General features: G+C 43.3%; 1 protein-coding gene across 2 annotated transcripts in view; it reads left to right on the top strand.

The window, feature by feature from the left end:
• LOC126328425 (box A-binding factor-like) overlaps positions 1–17,752 on the top strand; it is a 470,780-nt gene that overhangs the window by 222,787 nt on the left and 230,241 nt on the right. For both annotated transcript variants that reach the window (XM_049996035.1, XM_049996033.1), the window contains exon 2: positions 14,858–15,803. In XM_049996035.1, the coding sequence (XP_049851992.1) occupies positions 14,858–15,803 (946 nt within the window). The remainder of the gene's footprint in view (positions 1–14,857; positions 15,804–17,752) is intronic.

The raw sequence follows: 17,752 nt of genomic DNA, 5'->3' as shown, positions 1-17,752 counted from the left end.
ATCACGTTTGAAAAGCGAGATACAGATTCTCCTGTGCCGTCAGCTTCATTTCCTTCAAATGCAGCAACGAAAGTGTTACATTGTCTTAGGATTATATAACCGTGTAAGTTAATAACCCCTCCCCCTCTTCTTCCCGTCCTTCTCCTCCTCCTCCTCCTCCTCCTACTCCTCCTCCCCTCCCCCCCTCTCTCTCTCTCTCTCTCTCTCTCTCTCTCTCTCTCTCTCTCTCTCTCTCTCTCTCTCTGTGTGTGTGTGTGTGTGTGTGTGTGTGTGTGTGTGTGTGTGTGTGTGTGACCGCCGCCTGCCTGCCTTCGTGCGCTCTCTAGAGGCAGCAGAATCTGACCTCACATTCCTGACGGTAAGGTGCTGTTAACGTGACCCGTGGCACGTCTCGAAAATGCATGTACAGACGTTTCTGGAGGACGCTTAGACCTAAACAGCAACGACGAGACACAGCGTCAAGAAGGTTTCTGCTATTTGATAAAAGCAGTGCTACCACTCTTGCACAGTCGTCCTGATTCGCCTTTTTGTATCTGTGTAAAGAGCGTTAAAAGGAAGTTTTAAAAAAATTACGGGTCAGATTTGCTGCCTTTTTCTTGCCCAATCCAATTTCCTGTTGTGGTTTTAACGTTGTCGATGGTGACTGAACGTTAAAACAAAGTCTTCTTCGATATTCTAATCACACTGACCGATGTGAGGCAGCAATAATCGGCTGGGTCTGTAGTGAAAAAGCAATGATTTTTGCCGAATAATGTACCAGCCATCTCTACAACGAAACGCTTTTGCGGTTTCCTAATAAAGATCATATCTTCTCTTTTCTGAAGTTTCTGTCAAGCAAAAAATTGTTATTTTAATAAAGGAACAATTGTTTATTTTTATTCCAACGGTCGTCTGTGACTAACACATGATCATATAATATTTCAGTATATATCCAAAATATCATTGAACAAACAATCAAGAATATAAAACTGATGTAATGTGAAAGTCGGAATGAAAATAATAGCCGGCCGGAGTGGCCGAGCGGTTCTAGGTGCTGCAGACTGGAAACGTGCGACCGCTACGGTCGCAGGTTTGAATCCTGCCTCGGGCATGGATGTGTGTGATGTCCTTAGGTTAGTTAGGTTTAAGTAGTTCTAAGTTCTAGGGGACTGATGACCTCAGAAGTCCCATAGTGCTCAGAGCCATTTGAACCATTTTTTTGAAAATAATCGCGATGAAGTTATTATTTTAATTGTTATGATTATTTTCTTCATTTGTGTGGCCGTAGTGTCCGTACTTGCTTAATAATTCTTTTATTTAGAATATTTTCGTTCTGTCTTTGCAGCTACAAAAATGCGTGATTGTTTTCACCAGACGCGTTTCGCTTTATTGAGGCAAAGCATCGTCAGTGGTCTGTAATTAACTTATTGACATAGCAAATAAAAACGTAAATAACGTAATTACATGCCACTGATCATGCTTTACCTCAATAAAGCTAAACGCGTCTGGCGAAAAAAAAAAAACACGCATTTTCGTAGTTGCAACGACAGAACAAAAATACCCTCAAGTGATGAGTATTGTTGTTAAACATTAAGCGTAAGAATTTACTTACTTTGCAAAGATTAATAATGGACACAGAAAGTGAAGGGTTCTGACCATGACTTTTCTATAGAAGCTATTTCGACATTTGACTGGAACGATGTGCAAAACTCTTGGAAAACTCAAATTAGAATGGCGGTTTAGATCATCCTTAATTAAAAATTCTACATTACAGTGAACTTTATTGAGTTAAAATCAATGTAACGTAAGTCTATACTCTGCAAGCCACTTCTCTTCCCCTTTCCTGTTCCAGTGGCGAATGGTTCTGAGGTAAAAAGATTACCGATTAGCATCCATATGAGATCGATTTTAACTAATTTTATCTTCATGATCTTTTCGCGTGACATACATAAGAGGAAGTAATATATTTGTTGACTCTTCTAGGAACGTACGTTCCAGGAACTTTAACGATAAACCACACCATAATGCAGAACGCCTCTCTCGCAGCGCATGCCGTTGGAATTGGTTGACCATTTCTATGATGCTTTCTTGCTTACTAAATGAACCTACACAGAAAATGCGCATAAATGAAATCTGCAGGGAAATTTGTTTCACAACAGAACACCATTCAGTTTCCCTTTGAAGATCTCTTCTTTGTCAGTAACAGACTTCAACTCTAGTGGAAGCGTATTGTAAATGAAACTTCCTGGCAGGTTAATACTGTGTGCCGGATCGAGACTCGAACTTTAGCTGGCACGTGCTCTACCGACTGAACTACCAAAGCTCAGCTTCTAAAGCGTTTGCCACAAAAAGGCAAAGGTCTCGAGTTGGAGTCAAAGTCCGATACACAGTTTTAATCTGCCAGGAAGTTTCATAACAGCGCACGTTCCGCTGCAGAGTGAAAAATTCATTCTGGAAACGCACTGGAAATATTTGTTGTAGAGTGATGTACAATGTTTGACCGATGTTCGCGGATGATTCCGTAACATCGACATCGTTATTTGACAGTTTGTTTACTGAAAAAGTCGTCAGCCACAAATTTTATAAGTGATGAGTTCAAAGTAGTGTTTTCTTTCGTCCTAGGAATAATTGGTTTCGATTTAAATTCTGGTGAACACCAGGGCCTTCAGGATCAGTTCCCTATATCACTTCTGACGAGGCCAGTAATAGGGTTTTCAAAGGTTTGTTCCAACGTAGACAAAGAGACGGAAGCAAACGATAGTGGATAAATGCGAGTACATAATGGGGTGATCTAGAGTACAAATTCAAAATTTCACTAGAGCTCCTGTGCCAAAATGTGAAATTGCCTGAAACACTGTCGAAAGAGAAAATTACATTCAGGTAGGAGTACAGATTACATACTGGACGTAGTAGGGGAAGGAGAAAAGCAGAAAGGTACAAGCGGAAATATTTGTTTGTACCGGTGACCATAGATTACATCATTATTTTGGTTCAAATATATATATATATTTATACATGACAGAATTCTTATCGGGAAAAAGAAACAGCACTGACACAATGTTCATAGATAGTGAGGAGGAGCATAGATAAAGTAATGATTAAGTTTTGATATTGGAAATAAGATTAAAGCGTCATAGGGTGAGAAAGTAACTTTTCAAAGGACTTATTGCCTTCTCATAAAGTACAATGCCGTCATATTTTAATGAGAAATATAGGTTTACGACGAAGTAAATGACGCAATGGAATGTATTTCATAGTTAATTGACAAAAATATTTTGTAAATGTTATGATTTTAATGTAGTTCTATTCGATATTTCGTGTATCTCTCTGTTTCCAGAATTATATAGCGTTCAACTAATATTTTGTATTTACTATAGACAGTTCGTCGCCTGTGTGGGTTGTTTGAATTTTGCACAAGCCAATAAGTGTTCGGCATTTTGTAGTTATCCAAACTTGGCGCTTCCTTCTTCGGGGAACTTTGCCCATAGTTTTACGGGATGATTTCTTGGTGATGACACAAACTTTGAGGGGTGCAGGAGAAGAGCAAATGTATCAATCTGAGTCAAGAGAACCTTGTTCAGAAATGACAGAATCGAAAGTTGTAAGCGAAAATTCTTCTGATACCTCTGACAGCGGAATACGTGTGGCGGCATAGTTGTTGCTAAGATTAATGGCTAGGCTACTTTCATAGATGGTAGTATGGACCAAAACAATAAAAACTGCCTAATAAACATGGCCTCTAAAACGCATTCCTTAAGAGCTAGGAGCACTTGTTCATCTTCGCTAGTGTGAAACACATTTCTTCTACTGAGCAAGTGGTTATAGCTCTTCAAGTATGCGCTTTAGAGTCCACATTTACAGATTATTTTCTCTTGTTTTGGTCCATACTATCACTTTTGAACGTTGCCTACCCTACAATCTTAGCAACAAGAGTACCGGTAAACGTATTTTACTGTTAGAGGATAAGAACTATTTTGAGTTATAACTTTCGACTCAGTCGTTCTCGCACCAGTGCCCCTTACATCAGTAGTTGGCCAAATGTTGAGAAAATTTCATCCATTTACAGTAATCGAATCAGTGTAGCTCGGGGTCGAGCCCCACTGCACAGGACGCTCCCATCCTCCTCTCTCATCCCTCCCACCTTACCAAGATTTTCTCAATTTATAGAGTTTGCTTACGGTATTCGTCACGTTCCCTGTTTGCAGACATTGTTGCCTGAACGTCAGAGATCTATCCAAAGTAATTCAAAAATATTTCGCTACCCCCTCCACACATTATATCTTCCCTCTGCCCATTGTATGCTCGATATTACTGAGCACTCCAAAGATGTTTCAGCTTCACCTTCCTATTCGCATACACTACTCACTAGCCGTCAGAGAAGTAGTTATCCTGCAATTGGCACATGTCGAGAGGCACAGGATTGCGCCGGTTCCTGATAAGAAGCTGCGGTCGCGCGATGAGTCACAGAAAGTATGAAAGGCGGGACAGACCCAGTCTCTTTCTCGAGCTAGGTTTGCTTGTCACATGTCTGGACATACAAGGAAAAAAAGTGAATCTTAAAAATATCGGGATTCTTGCTGCCACTCGTCATTTACATTTCGACTACCGCTTGGACAACACGCGGAGTAGGCACAATACCGGTATTTGAGGTGAGTCACCCAGCGGTTCCCCCGGATTGCGGCCGTCTAGTGAGCTCTAAGGGAGACACGAAGAGGGTGGAAGGGAGCCTCCAGCCGTCAAACAGTCGTAGAAGATTACTCATTCGCGGGCGAGCCCCGAGCCAGCATGTGCCGCCGGGACTGTTCCGTCCAGTGTGTTTACTAATCCATGCTCCACTGTGGTTACTACTCTACGCAGCAACTCTTCAACGTTCATCTGGATATACTTCGCCACGTCGGTGATTTTCTGCAGACGTTTTCAGGTATGCTACAGAAAGTTCGGAAGAACGGTTAGAATATTTAAAGGGGTAAAACGTTCGTGTTTCACTTTCTAAATACGCTCATGAATGGGTATTTTCTTTCTATGTGTGGTTCGCAACAGTGGGCCTATGCCACCTGATAAGACAAGAAATATTAACTCACGTACGCTGCAAAGATAAGTGTTCCTTTGACCATCGTAACAGCTTCACATGCTTTTGTAGAGGCCGTGGGATCGAGTCTCGCTTGGTCATTGATGCCGGTATTGAATTTGCGTTTCTGTACATACACCCTCCAAATAAAGTGGGATTCATTCTTAATTAATTGTGGCCATACTGCCTACGTTTGGAAACCGTAACTATTGTGAACAATTATTAGTCTTTTCTGTTAAATGTCACTTCTATTTATTTTGTATTAAATTAAACATATTACAGCGCGTTTCAAGCATATTCAGCCCCTCTTCAGGCGCGTATAATACAGAAAATCGTTCCATAAAAACAAATTGTCCTGAACTAAATTAACATAAAACTTTGGATTTTCTCTGCCTCGTGATGACTGGGTGTTGTGTGATGTCCTCAGGTTAGTTAGGTTTAAATAGTTCTAAGTTCTAGGGGACTGATGAACATAGATGTTTAAGTCCCGTAGTGCTCAGAGCCATTTGAACATAAAACTTTCTGTTTACTGTTCGCCTTTGGAGTGGATGCTGGGGAATTTGGAAGGAGATGGGGAAAGGGGGTAGTTGTTGGCCAGAAATTAATGTCTACTGATGTCTGTTGGTGTGAGGGTATGTCTCGGTGTTAACTGTGATTGGCAGCACAGCCTGTGTGAGATACTGATAGTTCTGCGTCACCTGTTGTGCGGAAATCGTGTGATACAGTTTCGTGTATGACAGTCGTTCACTTAAGAGTTTGACGTCTCAACGCTTCGTTTTCATCATTGGTACACTGTCGGAGCTGTTGTGTTATATTACACTGCCGAATTACTTATTTTGGCACTATTTTAATTTATTTTTGGCCAAAAAGACTATGACAATACGTAGTTAAAAACTTTATCATGAACGAACCAGGTGCTAAACCATATTCTCGTAAGATGACGTTTACACTTACGATTATTGTTTACAACCCAACTACATACCCACAATACGAATGCATCCACTACAGGACACAATTAATAATGATAATTTTCATTGCATGTTCACCACATTTTTACCCTTGTAAACGATATGAAGACGACTGTAGGAAACAACCGAAACAAGTCATTGTGCTGTAACTGTATACTGAAAATTGCGATCTAGGCATAAAAAGTTATTTACAGTAAAGAAATATTTGATAACTTACATTACGACCGCCGTTTCCTCCCTTTTTTAAACTTGACAATCTGCCCGGTTGGACTTCACATGGCCTCACGACTTGCCTGGCGTAGGCTAGCGGTAAAAATTATACAAACCAACCATTTTCGTGAATCAGCCTATCCGTTAGTGAAAACTGTATCATCATGCCTTCAATAGTTCATGAGATTTTCCTTCGCATAGAAAAAGAAAAATGCGACGAGGGACTTTGTCATGTGTGTAGAGAAAGTGTTCATCTGTGACCTGATGATAGTCGCTTGACTGAACCTAGTTGTCTGTGAATTAATATTATTTACAACAACTTTTAGTGGTACTGTGATGTTGTTCTTTGACAAATTAAACATTCTGGAATGTCATAAAACTATATTCTAAAGTTTCAGTGACTTTTGCAGATTTATTTTGCACTTGTAGTTTGTTGCCGCAGCGTCATTTGCCCACGAAACGATCGTAATACCATTAACATGTAAATGTGTCTTCTACCGTCGCAGGCTCTTTCGTTGAATTCTATATTTTTCGAATGCCTTACGAATATTGAAATGCGTACACAAAACCAATTGAAAATTGTTGTCCAACAACGGCTTTTAACGAATATCTGTTTAATTTCATCATCAGATTTTCCTTCTAACCCAGATTGGGAGTGGCTCTATGTTTATGCGAAAGAAATTAACCTTGAAGCTTGACGACCTGGGTCTTAGAAGGTTTCACTAAGAGAGAATCTAGCGAATGTCCTGTGGCGTCTTGTTCCACACTCACTGCTCCCAGTCTAGCTAATGTTTATTTATCATTTCTTTAGCCTTGAGGCCCTCTGTTACCTCTGACCGGGAACAACACTTACCAGAATACTACATAACAATCAAAATAATAATAGTTTGCAATAATAATAATAATAATAATAATAATAATGAAGGCATTATTGATGAATATTGTTTAGTTTAGCACTTTAGAAGCCTTGTTTGGTATTAGAAGAAGTGGAAGGGATAACGAAAGAGGAGAAGATTGATATGAAACTGAAAATTGTTGCCAGTAAAGAAGAGAATTTCAGTAAAGAACTCTGTAGACAAGGGGAGGGAAAGGTGGAAGAGGAGAGAGGGTTGAAGAGAGTGAGCTGTAAGAAGAAAGAGCTGTTGTGATAGGGGGTGCACCATTAGCTGCCTTTTGAAGTTTGAAACGATTTTAATTTCTCTAATCCTTTAAGCAAGATTGTTCCCGAGTAAGGTTTCTGATACAGGAATCGATTTAGAGAAGATGGCAGCTAGCTAAGGTCACCGAACTGATGAGACGTAAATAAAATAAAGCTGTCTCTCCCCCCAATAGTTACAAAAAGCTGGTGCAGTACGTAGTTGAAACTCTGCGCCATCCAAAAGTTCTCCTCATTTGATTTCACTTTATTATACATTTTGGTGTTAGCGAGTGGAATCTTGTGTCGATACATCATCATCATAATTGTGCAGTTCCAGTTTTACAGCTACTGTTTGAGCCTCTTCCACTTTCTTCCGTCCATCTATAAATTACGGAGAACATAATCCGATGTCCTTCCTCTGGCAGCGTTGTCTTCCTTGGTGATGTTCAACCAACGTGTTCTGGGTCTTGCTACGGGATATTTTGCTTCCAGCTCTCTTCCCCAATTTATTCGGGCCGTTCTTCTGAAGTCCAGCCTCATTGCAGGCCAGTACCATCGTAGTATGAATGTGCTGATTCTGTCGAAAACGGACGCCTTGATTTCGGCTTTCTTCCTCACCACCTCATTCTTTTACTTGCGCTTTTAGTCTTCTGAGCGGTGGATCTACGAAACTTCATTTCTGATGCCTGAACTCTCTCTCTCTATCTCTCTCTCTCTCTCTCTCTCTCTCTCTCTCTCTCTCTCTCTCTCTCTCTCTCTTTCGTGAGGGGACATAATTCGATACCGTGGTCAATACTGGTACAAAGTAGCTGTGGAACATAGTTAATTTTGCTTTTATTGGTATCTTGTCATCTCATAAAAGTGTTCCCTCTTGCTGATTTAATACAACACCCTTGTAATTTTGTTATCAGTCTTCTGTCGATCCTTTTCGTGACAATCTCTTCAACTCAGAGTAGCACTTAACACCCCAAGTTGTTGTTGAATATGTTGTCGTCCCTACAACTTTGTCCTCCATGGCCCTGTCTAGTACCATGGAAGACATTTCCGAATGCTTTGTCCTGTCTTTTAGTTACTGTTTCCCCTATGCTTCTTTCCTCACCGATACTGCTCAGGATCTCCTCATTTCTTATATTGTCAATTCTATACAGTACTGTGCGGTCAAAATGTACAATCTCAGAAATTTTTTTCTCATATTTGATATTTTCCTTTCTCTTCGATACAAGTGAATTCGTTTTAGAGAGGAACGCTCTCTTAACTTGTACTGTTTTGCTTCTTATGCCTCCACTTTCAGTGTGTCAGACGTTATTTTGCTTCCTATGCAACAGTATTCCCTCACTTCATCTACAACAAGGTCCCAACTTTAAAATCAAATTTGTCGCTGATCACCACTTCTCCACAATTTTCTCTTTATTTTGCTTACTCTTAATCCATAGTCTGTACTCAGTAGACTGAGATTTGAGTGAGTAAGTTCTGTAATACCTCCTAACTTTCTCAGAGTATTACAATGTCACCAGCAAATCCTTACCATGTCATCATTTCACCCTGAAATTTAATTCCAACTCTTGAATCTTTCTTTTACCTCCGTGGTTGCTTCATTGCGTCTTATTTGATAGTAAAACCACTATCGGTCGTTTTACAGCTTACCACGACGTCTTCCAAGGATTTGTTCTGTGTATTCGGATAGAAATTGTGTTAGTTCGCGAGTGTTGGAAATCTTTCTCAATGTGTGATTTTTTCCCTCAGAGATTCCATTTTTTATTAATGTTTGCGGTTGTGGAATTACAAGATCGTATGCTCAGTACCCACTGTTTTAATTTAAACGAACAGCTTTGCAACATCCTTTGTACTGAGAACAAGAGTCTGTTACCCTTCCTTGGAGCGCTTCTGACCTTACTTAAATTCCGAATGGGCGCTCTTCGCCCAGACAACATACTTTTTTCTATTGGTTCAAAATTCTTTACCGAGTGAATGGTATTTGCTTCATCGTGAAATAAACATTAAGTGGCTGTCAGGTCTTTCGCGACTGCGGTATGTCTCCTATTAATTTCAAATAGTCATCAAAGATCATGATGTAGTGTTTCTCCAAAACAGTGGCGACAGTATTTGATTACTCAACGCTACAGTACATAGGAATAATCAGCCCATACACTTTTTATGCTGCAAGTGCGGTGTTATTGTGACAATTTGCTGTTGGTATTGTGTGAGAGAATAAACCTAAGACATGCAAGCAAATGACAGTTTGATCACGAATCTGAAGTTCGTAAAGCTGTCCTTAACACGAAAGTTGGTTTGGTTACTGGAATGCTTTGATAGGTCTTCTTCTTCTTCTTCTTCTTCTTCTTCTTCTTCTTCTTCTTCTTCTTCAACCTCCCCTGGCCCATTAGAAGTATGTGTCTGAAGAATATGCTCCTTCTATGGATGATGATCAAAATTCCGTCATACAGGGTAAACATTTCTTGCCTCACTCGCCTTCTGTATTGGCTGTCTCCTGCCCTTAGAGGTCCCAGTATTCTTCTGAGGAACCTTTGTTCCAAAAGCTCCAGTCTCCTCACTACATTCAGATTTGCTGCTGAGTATAAGGTTTCAGGGCGGATAACTGTCTGGGTAATATCGCAATTTTGCATTGATAGAAATATTTACATTGAAAGTGGTATGCCCTCTGCTTCCTCCAACATTTTAACTGCCTTACCCAGCCACTTACAGGGCCACCTGAAAGAGACATTGACTCCGAACCACTACGGTACAACTTAGGGCTTCTCTGAAATACATAAACATCGGTGAAAAACCGATAAATGTCGGAAAAATTTCTAGAATAGACTAGGAATGGAGCTCCCCACCTCAAGATTTCCAGTAAAGCAGACACCCATTGAGCTGTAAGACTACGATGGTACTATGAAATAAACGTGACTACATTTGGTAGACACTTAAAACTTCCGGGCTGATAGGCCGTGGTCGAAGTATAAAACTCTCTCCTGACGTTTCGTCTCCGACTGCGGGAGACATCTTCGGAGGTATAACGGCGAACTGCGAAGAGACCTCGAGGAAGCGCTGATTATATAGGCAGTACAGAGGGCGCCACTGTCGATCACGTGGCGTCGGCTATGAGATTGTCTCTGGTAATGCCAACATACTCGATTGAAAGTAATCGATCGTCACGCTTACGGAGCAACGCTGACATCCAAATTTTATCCAGTTTAACACCTTCGTCTTTCCTGTTAAAATTATTACGGTGTTCATCAATCTCGATAGCCTCTTTATACAAGCGTGAATAATAATGCGAGGTTTTTGAAATGACGCTCCTCTCGCTGAATTTTATTTCATGGTCACCTTCCTGGTAAACATGTTCCGCTAAGGCCAATTTATCCGTTGACCCAGGCGCCAATTCATCTTATGTTCAACAAGACCGCTGTTTACACTTCTCTTTGTGGTACGGATATAAACTTGTCCACAACTACAAGGAATTTTATACACCCCCGGTGTAGCCAAAGGGTATCGTGCATCTTTTGCCGATCTTAAATATTCTTTTATTTTCCTGGTGGGTCTGAAAATAAGGACTGACTTTATATCGCCGACCTTTTGCTGCTGACCAGACACTTCCTTCACAAATGACCAAATGGTTTTAATGTTATCCCGTGAATTATCTATTCTGTTTGCTTACGTCATACTCTTTGCCTTCCTAATAACTTCCTAATAACTTTTACTATTTGTAGTGGGCTTCTGTAGCTTCGTTGTGACTACTTGTAACATTTTTCTATAATTCCCACTTTGTTCTACATGATATCCTTATCCCACTAGTCAGCCACCCAGGTTGCCTATTACTACTAATACTTCGTTTAGAACGTTCCAGTGGAAAGCAACTCTCAAAGAGAAATGTGTTAAGGAAAGTACTAAATTTATCATCTATTTTATAGGCACTATCAACATACTGCCACAGTTGTTCCTTGACAAGGTTTAAAGAACACACTATCACTATTGGATTAGCTTTCGTATGCAGTTAGTAGTTATATGTGACATACATCTGAGTACAAAAGCCTTTTGGTCTTAAAATTTGTGCATCATTGTCTGAAAGGCCATTCACTCTTACTAACAGAGTGCCCATCTAGTAATGAAGAATAAATAAAAGTATTGTCTATGGCTGTGCACACTAGTTGGAAAAAACACAGTCTGCATCAGATCATATGAATTTAGGAGATTTACCAACATCCTTGTTCTTGCACCATCATATGCAAAATTTTTATTAAAGTCACCACATACAACTAATTTCTCGTATTTCCTACAAAGTGAATCAAGAATCCTCTAGCTTGCGCAGAAATGCTCAGAAGTCAGAGCTAGGGGAGCTACAAACAACAACAATTAGAAGTTGAATTTCAATAATTTCAACTGCCCTGCACAACATTCAAATATCTGTTTAGTGGAGTGGCGTGATGCGTCTATAGACTCAAACGGAATACGGTTTTTTACGTAGACAGCCATTCCCCATCCCGCAAGGAACTCCTCGAAAAACAGCCAACTAATCTGTATCCTGGTAAAGGAAGCCTCTGAATTGTCAAATTATGTAAGTGATGCTACGATAGACCAAAAATTTGAGAGTCAACACCTATAATTAATTCACTAACTTTATCCAACTACGACAGGAATTTTTCGATGAGTGATCCCACCACCACCCACTACACTGTCACCTATAAGGTTTGCCAGCCTCCCCTGGATCACTTCTATTGCCCTTCTTGTAAGTGGATGCGGAATGTAATTTTCGAAATAGTGGGCACGTTTTCTTGTTCGAGATATCTACGGTAGATTTTAGTTAAAAGAGGAGCTAACTCGGCCGCAGATTGAGTATAAAATTTAATAGGGATTGCTTCGGGCCCTGGAGGATTGTTCAGTTTTAACTATTTCAACTGTTTCTCAACACCACTGAGACTTTCATTTAATTCACTCACCTTTTAAACGCTGCAAGGATTAAACTGGGACAATTCTACTGGGCGTTCCTTTCTAAAGGAAAGTCTGAAAATGGGATTAAGCATTTCTGCTTTTGCACTGTCACCCTCAGTTTCAATTACTGCCTCGTCTGCGAATGACTGGAGATTAATTTTGGTGCCTCTGCATGCCGAATGACGCAACAAGTTAACTGTTACCAGTCAATTTTTATTTATATCGACAGCTAGTTGAAAAGGCTTAATCTCCATCTTCATGGGGATTTGTCTGTGTTAATGTGACGTGTGTTGTGTTCAGACTTTGGGGTAACCTGTGCCACTGTCTCCAGTGGTCACAGTCTCTTTTTCTGTCGCCATACATCAGATGTATGCTTCAAACTTTCTAAACAAAGATGGTGTCTCCAAAATTATGGCCGGCCGCTGTGGCCGAGCGGTTCTAGGCGCTTACGTCCGGAACCGCGCGGCTACTACGGTTGCAGGTTCGAAACCTGCCTGGGGCATGGATGTGTGTGATGTCCTTCGATTAGTTAGGTTTAAGTACACTACTGGCCATTAAAACTGCTACACCACGAAGATGACGTGCAACAGTCGCGAAATTTAACCGACAGGAAGAAGATGCTTTGATTTGCAAATGATTAGCTTTTCGGAGCATTAACTCAAGGTTGGCGCCGGTGACGACACCTACAAAGTGCTGACACGAGGAAAGTTTCCAACCGATTTCTCATACACAAACAGCAGTTGACCGGCGTTGCCTGGTGAAACGTTGTTGTGATGCCTCGTGTAAGGAGGAAAAATGCGTACGATCACGTTTCCGACTTGATAAAGGTCGGATTGTAGCTTATCGCGATTGCGATTTATCGTATCGCGACACTGCTGCTCGCGTTGCTAGAGATCCAATGACTGTCAGCAGAAAATGGAATCGATGGGTTCAGGAGGGTGATACGGAACGCTGTGCTGGATCCCAACGGCCTCGTATCACTAGCAGTCGAGATGACAGGCATTTTTACCGCGTGTCTGTAACGGATCATGCAGCCACGTCTCGATCCCTGAGTTAATCTATGGGGACGTTTGCAAGACAATAACCATCTGCACGAACAATGCGACGACGTTAATAGCAGCATGGACTATCAGCTCGGAGACCGTGGCTGCGGTTACCCTTTGACGCTGCATTATAGACAGGAGCAACTGCGATGGTGTACTCAGCGACGAACCTGGGTGCACGAATGGCAAAACGTCATTTTTTCGGATGAATTCAGGTTCTGTTTACAGCAACATGATGGTCGCATCCGTGTTTGGCGACATGACGGTGAACGCACATTGGAAGCGTGTATTCGTCTTCGCCATACTGGCGTATCACGCGGCGTGATGGTATGGGGTGCTACTAGTTACACGTCTCGGTCACCTCTTGTTCGCATTGACGGCACTTTGAACAGTGGACGTATCATTTCAGATGTGTTACGACCCGTGGCTCTACCCTTCATTCGATCCCTGCGAAATCCTACATTTCAGCAGGATAATGCACGACCGCATGTTTGAGGTCCTGTATGGGCCTTTCTGGATACAGAAAATGTTCGACTGCTGCCCTGGCCAGCACATTCCGCCACACACCGTCAGGTGGCTTGCGGAGTATGGATGTAGATGTAGATCTATCACCAATTGAAAACGTCTGGTCAATGTTGGCCGGGCAACTGGCTCGTCACAACTGACCAGTCACAACTCTTGATGAAATGTGGTATCGTGTTGAAGCTGCATGGGGAGCTGTACCTGTGCACGCCATCGAAGATCCGTTTGACTCAATGCCCAGGCGTATCAAGGCCGTTATTGTGGCCAGAGGTGGTTGTTCTGGGTACTGATTTCTCAGGATCTATGGACCCAAATTGCGCGAAAATGTAATCACATGTCAGCCATAGTATAATATATTTATCCAATGAATATCCTTTTATCTCTGCATTTCTTCTTGGTGTAGCAGTTTTAATTTCCGATAGTGTAGTTTTAAGTCTAGGCGACTAATTACCTCTGATGTTAAGTCCCATAGTGCTTAGAACGATTTGAACCAAATTTATATACCACTGGAATTTCTTTGGGTTTTGTGAAAGATGAAAGCCCTAAAGCAATGTTCTCATCTCAGACAATTTTCATTCATCATCTTTCGACGTACGATTGGTTATATATTGTTGTCCCACTTCAGACTACTGCGCAACCATTCTGACAGATATTTAATTGGTTGGGTTGTTTGTGGGAAGAGACAAAACTGCGAGGTCATGGGTGTCGTCGGATCAGGGAAGGACGGGGAAGGACTTCGGCCGTGCCCTTTCAGAGGAACCATCCCGGCATTTGCCTAGAGCGATTTAGGGAAATCACGGAAAACCTCAATCAGGATGGCCGGACGTGGGATTGAACCGTCGTCCTCCCGAATGCGAGTCGAGTGTGCTGACCAAGGCGCCACCTCCCTCGGTAGATAGTTAATGGCTTCGAGTGTTTCCAGGGACTGTCTGGACATCTTGTACCCGCACAGTAGCTGGCCTATCCTCGTGTTGATGTACTCGATGCTTTCTTTGTTTAGCTCCGAGCGTCGGCGATTACATCGCCGTCCGCGTGGAAGACGGGGAGGACAAACTGGAGTACGCGGAGGAAGTGAACAGCCAGCAGCAGCAGGAGGCGATGGCCGAGGGCAGTCCTCAGCAGCAGCAGCAGCAGCAGCCGCAAGCGGCGGCGCAGGACGAGGAGGAGGCGGGCGGCGCATGCGCCGTGGAGCAGGACTACCTGGCCCCGCCCCCCGCGCCGGCGGACGACGGGCCGGCCGCGGCGGCTGGGGGGGAGCCCAGTCCGGCCGAGCAGCAGCAGGCGCACGCCGCAGCCGCAGCCGCAGCCGAAGCCGACTACCAGTACTTGGACTGCGTGCGCGACCTCAGGGTGGTCTCGCAGGCGCGCGCCGACGACGGCGATGCCATGCCGTACCACCACCCGCACACGCCCCGCCACCACCACCACCTGTCGCCGCCGCCCGCGCCGCAGCAGCACCAGCCGCAGCACCACTACCAGCTGGGCGCGCTCTTCTCGCCCGTGAAGGACTACGGCGACTCGCGCCACCAGGACGACGTCTTCCGCTCGGTGTTCAAGCAGGAGGAGCAGCAGCCGCAGCCCCAGCAGGAGTACCTGCCCGAGGAGTACCTGCGGCACGCGCACGCGCAGCCCGAGGGCTCCGTGTCGTCGGCCGAGTCCCCGGACGTGTCGTCGCGCAACGGCGAGGCGGCGTCGCCCGTGGGCGAGCTGGACAAGTCGCGCTTCACGCACCTGACGACTCTGCAGCCGAGCGCCGCCGGCTCTCCGGAGGAGCGCCACGACCCGCAGAGGGACATGTACGGCGCCGGCGCCGCCGCCGCGGGCGTGCTCGACCACCACGGTGCAGCCGCGCACCACCTGCACCACGGCTACCACCACCCGCACGACGTCGCCGTCAGCAACGCCACCTCCGTCCTCATACACGCGCAGACCAGCCTCAACACCAGGTAACCCGCCGCCTCATTCACATTCTCTGCACTGCTCACTAAACCGGGGGTATCCAGCCTCTTAGCTTACCTTGGCCCCCTCAGAAGAATATTTTTGGATTGTACACAGTATTCGCAACACTAAAAATAAGCGATGTAAAAAGAAAGAAAACGGGATGTACCAACGAGAGAATAGCATCAAGTGGTGGTAGCTTCAAATCTAGAATACTCAATTTATCGTAACTTCACATGAACCCAATTTTATGGAACTTACTTCTTACTTCTTGGGCAACACTTGGTCCTCGAGTTGGGCAGCCCTGATCTAACATTTGTGTATGATTTTGCTAGGGTCTAGACATTCAAATCTGCATCTACACGTTTGATAAGGACCTCACATCACGGAGCAAGGCACTACGATTAGGCGCAACAGAATTCTGTACAAGTTTCCTTAGCACGGGCAACGCATTTCCCCACACATCTCCTAGTCGTCTTACCATCAATGTCGCATACTTAGCCCATTTCGTATCACTTTGTAGCGCAACTGCTAGGTATTTAAACGACGTGACGTGCTCCAAGCGCTTACCTCCAACGCTGAACTCTGATACTATAGGTTCCCCTTTCTGCGTACAGCATTACATGACACTCATCTACAGGTCGACCCTAAAGGTCATTAACACTTGAAAGTGCAATAGTTCGCGGAATAATGTAGACAGAAAGGTAAAACTTGACACAAATGAAATGACATGAGGTTTTATTGAAACCAAAGACGAGTACAGAAACCGGCCAACATCCTTCAATAAAAGGATGGCGCTCGGCGCCATATTCCTAGACGTGTGAAAAATCTCTTGCGCACGTCGCTTGGTGAGGGTCGCGTACTGAGCCGCCATTGTCATCGTGCTGGGCCTCCCAGGTCTCGAGGCCTCAATCCGCGTGATTATTGGTTACAGGGTTACCTGCAGTCGCAAGCCTACCGCAATCATTCGATTTCAGTAGGAAGGCTAACAGACAAAATTCGACGGTAGTTTTTCACCGTACCTACTGTTTTGTTGTTCAGCGCTGTCCACAACATTGTTCCTCGACTTAAGTTATTGTTGATGACTGATGTCCGACACGTTGAGTATTTGTTATAAAGAATTCGGTTTTTTTTCTTCTAATTATTGCTTGTGTGTTGCATGGCGTACTACCTGTTGGTTATTTGTGCACTTTTCGGTTTCAATAAAACCCCATGGTACTTCAAGCATATCTGTAAATTTGTACCTAACTACCTACATTACAGCGTGACATTTTCAAATACAAACGGACTTTTGGATCACCATGTACCATACATATATAGAGGGTGTCCCTGGAGGAATGGTCAGTATTCGGGAATGTGACAGAAATGCTCATTTGAAGCAAAAAATCTTCATATGCACATATGCCCTACACCAAATGTTTTCCGTGATGGAACACATTAAATGCACGTCTTTTTGGGCTAGTGATGCGCACGTGTGTGTCTTACCCACCCAACCTTTTTGGAATTCTATTCCAGCCCAACCTACCTCCTTGCTTGCAAGCTCTTTGCTCAGGGTGTCTTTCTGACATAGGAATAGGAGTGAACACAAAATTGAACCCTGTGGGATTTCCTTTGTCATATATCCCGAGTCACCAAAATTTCAGATCTTTCCAATATTGTTTAAATTATTCGGCACACGTTTTTGCTCTCTGTTTATTAAGTGTAGCTGAAACCATCGTGTGTAATGCCATCAGTTTCATAAATGACGATGTACATTAAATGTATCCTACGTTGGCATATGTTCATGTGGAGCTCACTGCTTGAAACGAGCCTTCATGTCATATCCCGAAATGCTGACCATTCCTCCTGGAACACCCTGCAAACCAACTGGCGTCTAACCCTAGCAGGAATAAGGACCCTGGAACTAACTTATCGAGAGCAACATGGAGTCCGTACCACTGTGCAATTTCGTATTCTT

This window comes from Schistocerca gregaria, chromosome 2 (genome assembly GCF_023897955.1).
Source record: "Schistocerca gregaria isolate iqSchGreg1 chromosome 2, iqSchGreg1.2, whole genome shotgun sequence".
NCBI classification, from domain to species: Eukaryota; Metazoa; Arthropoda; class Insecta; order Orthoptera; family Acrididae; genus Schistocerca; species Schistocerca gregaria.
This window is presented reverse-complemented; position numbering and strand designations above follow the sequence as displayed.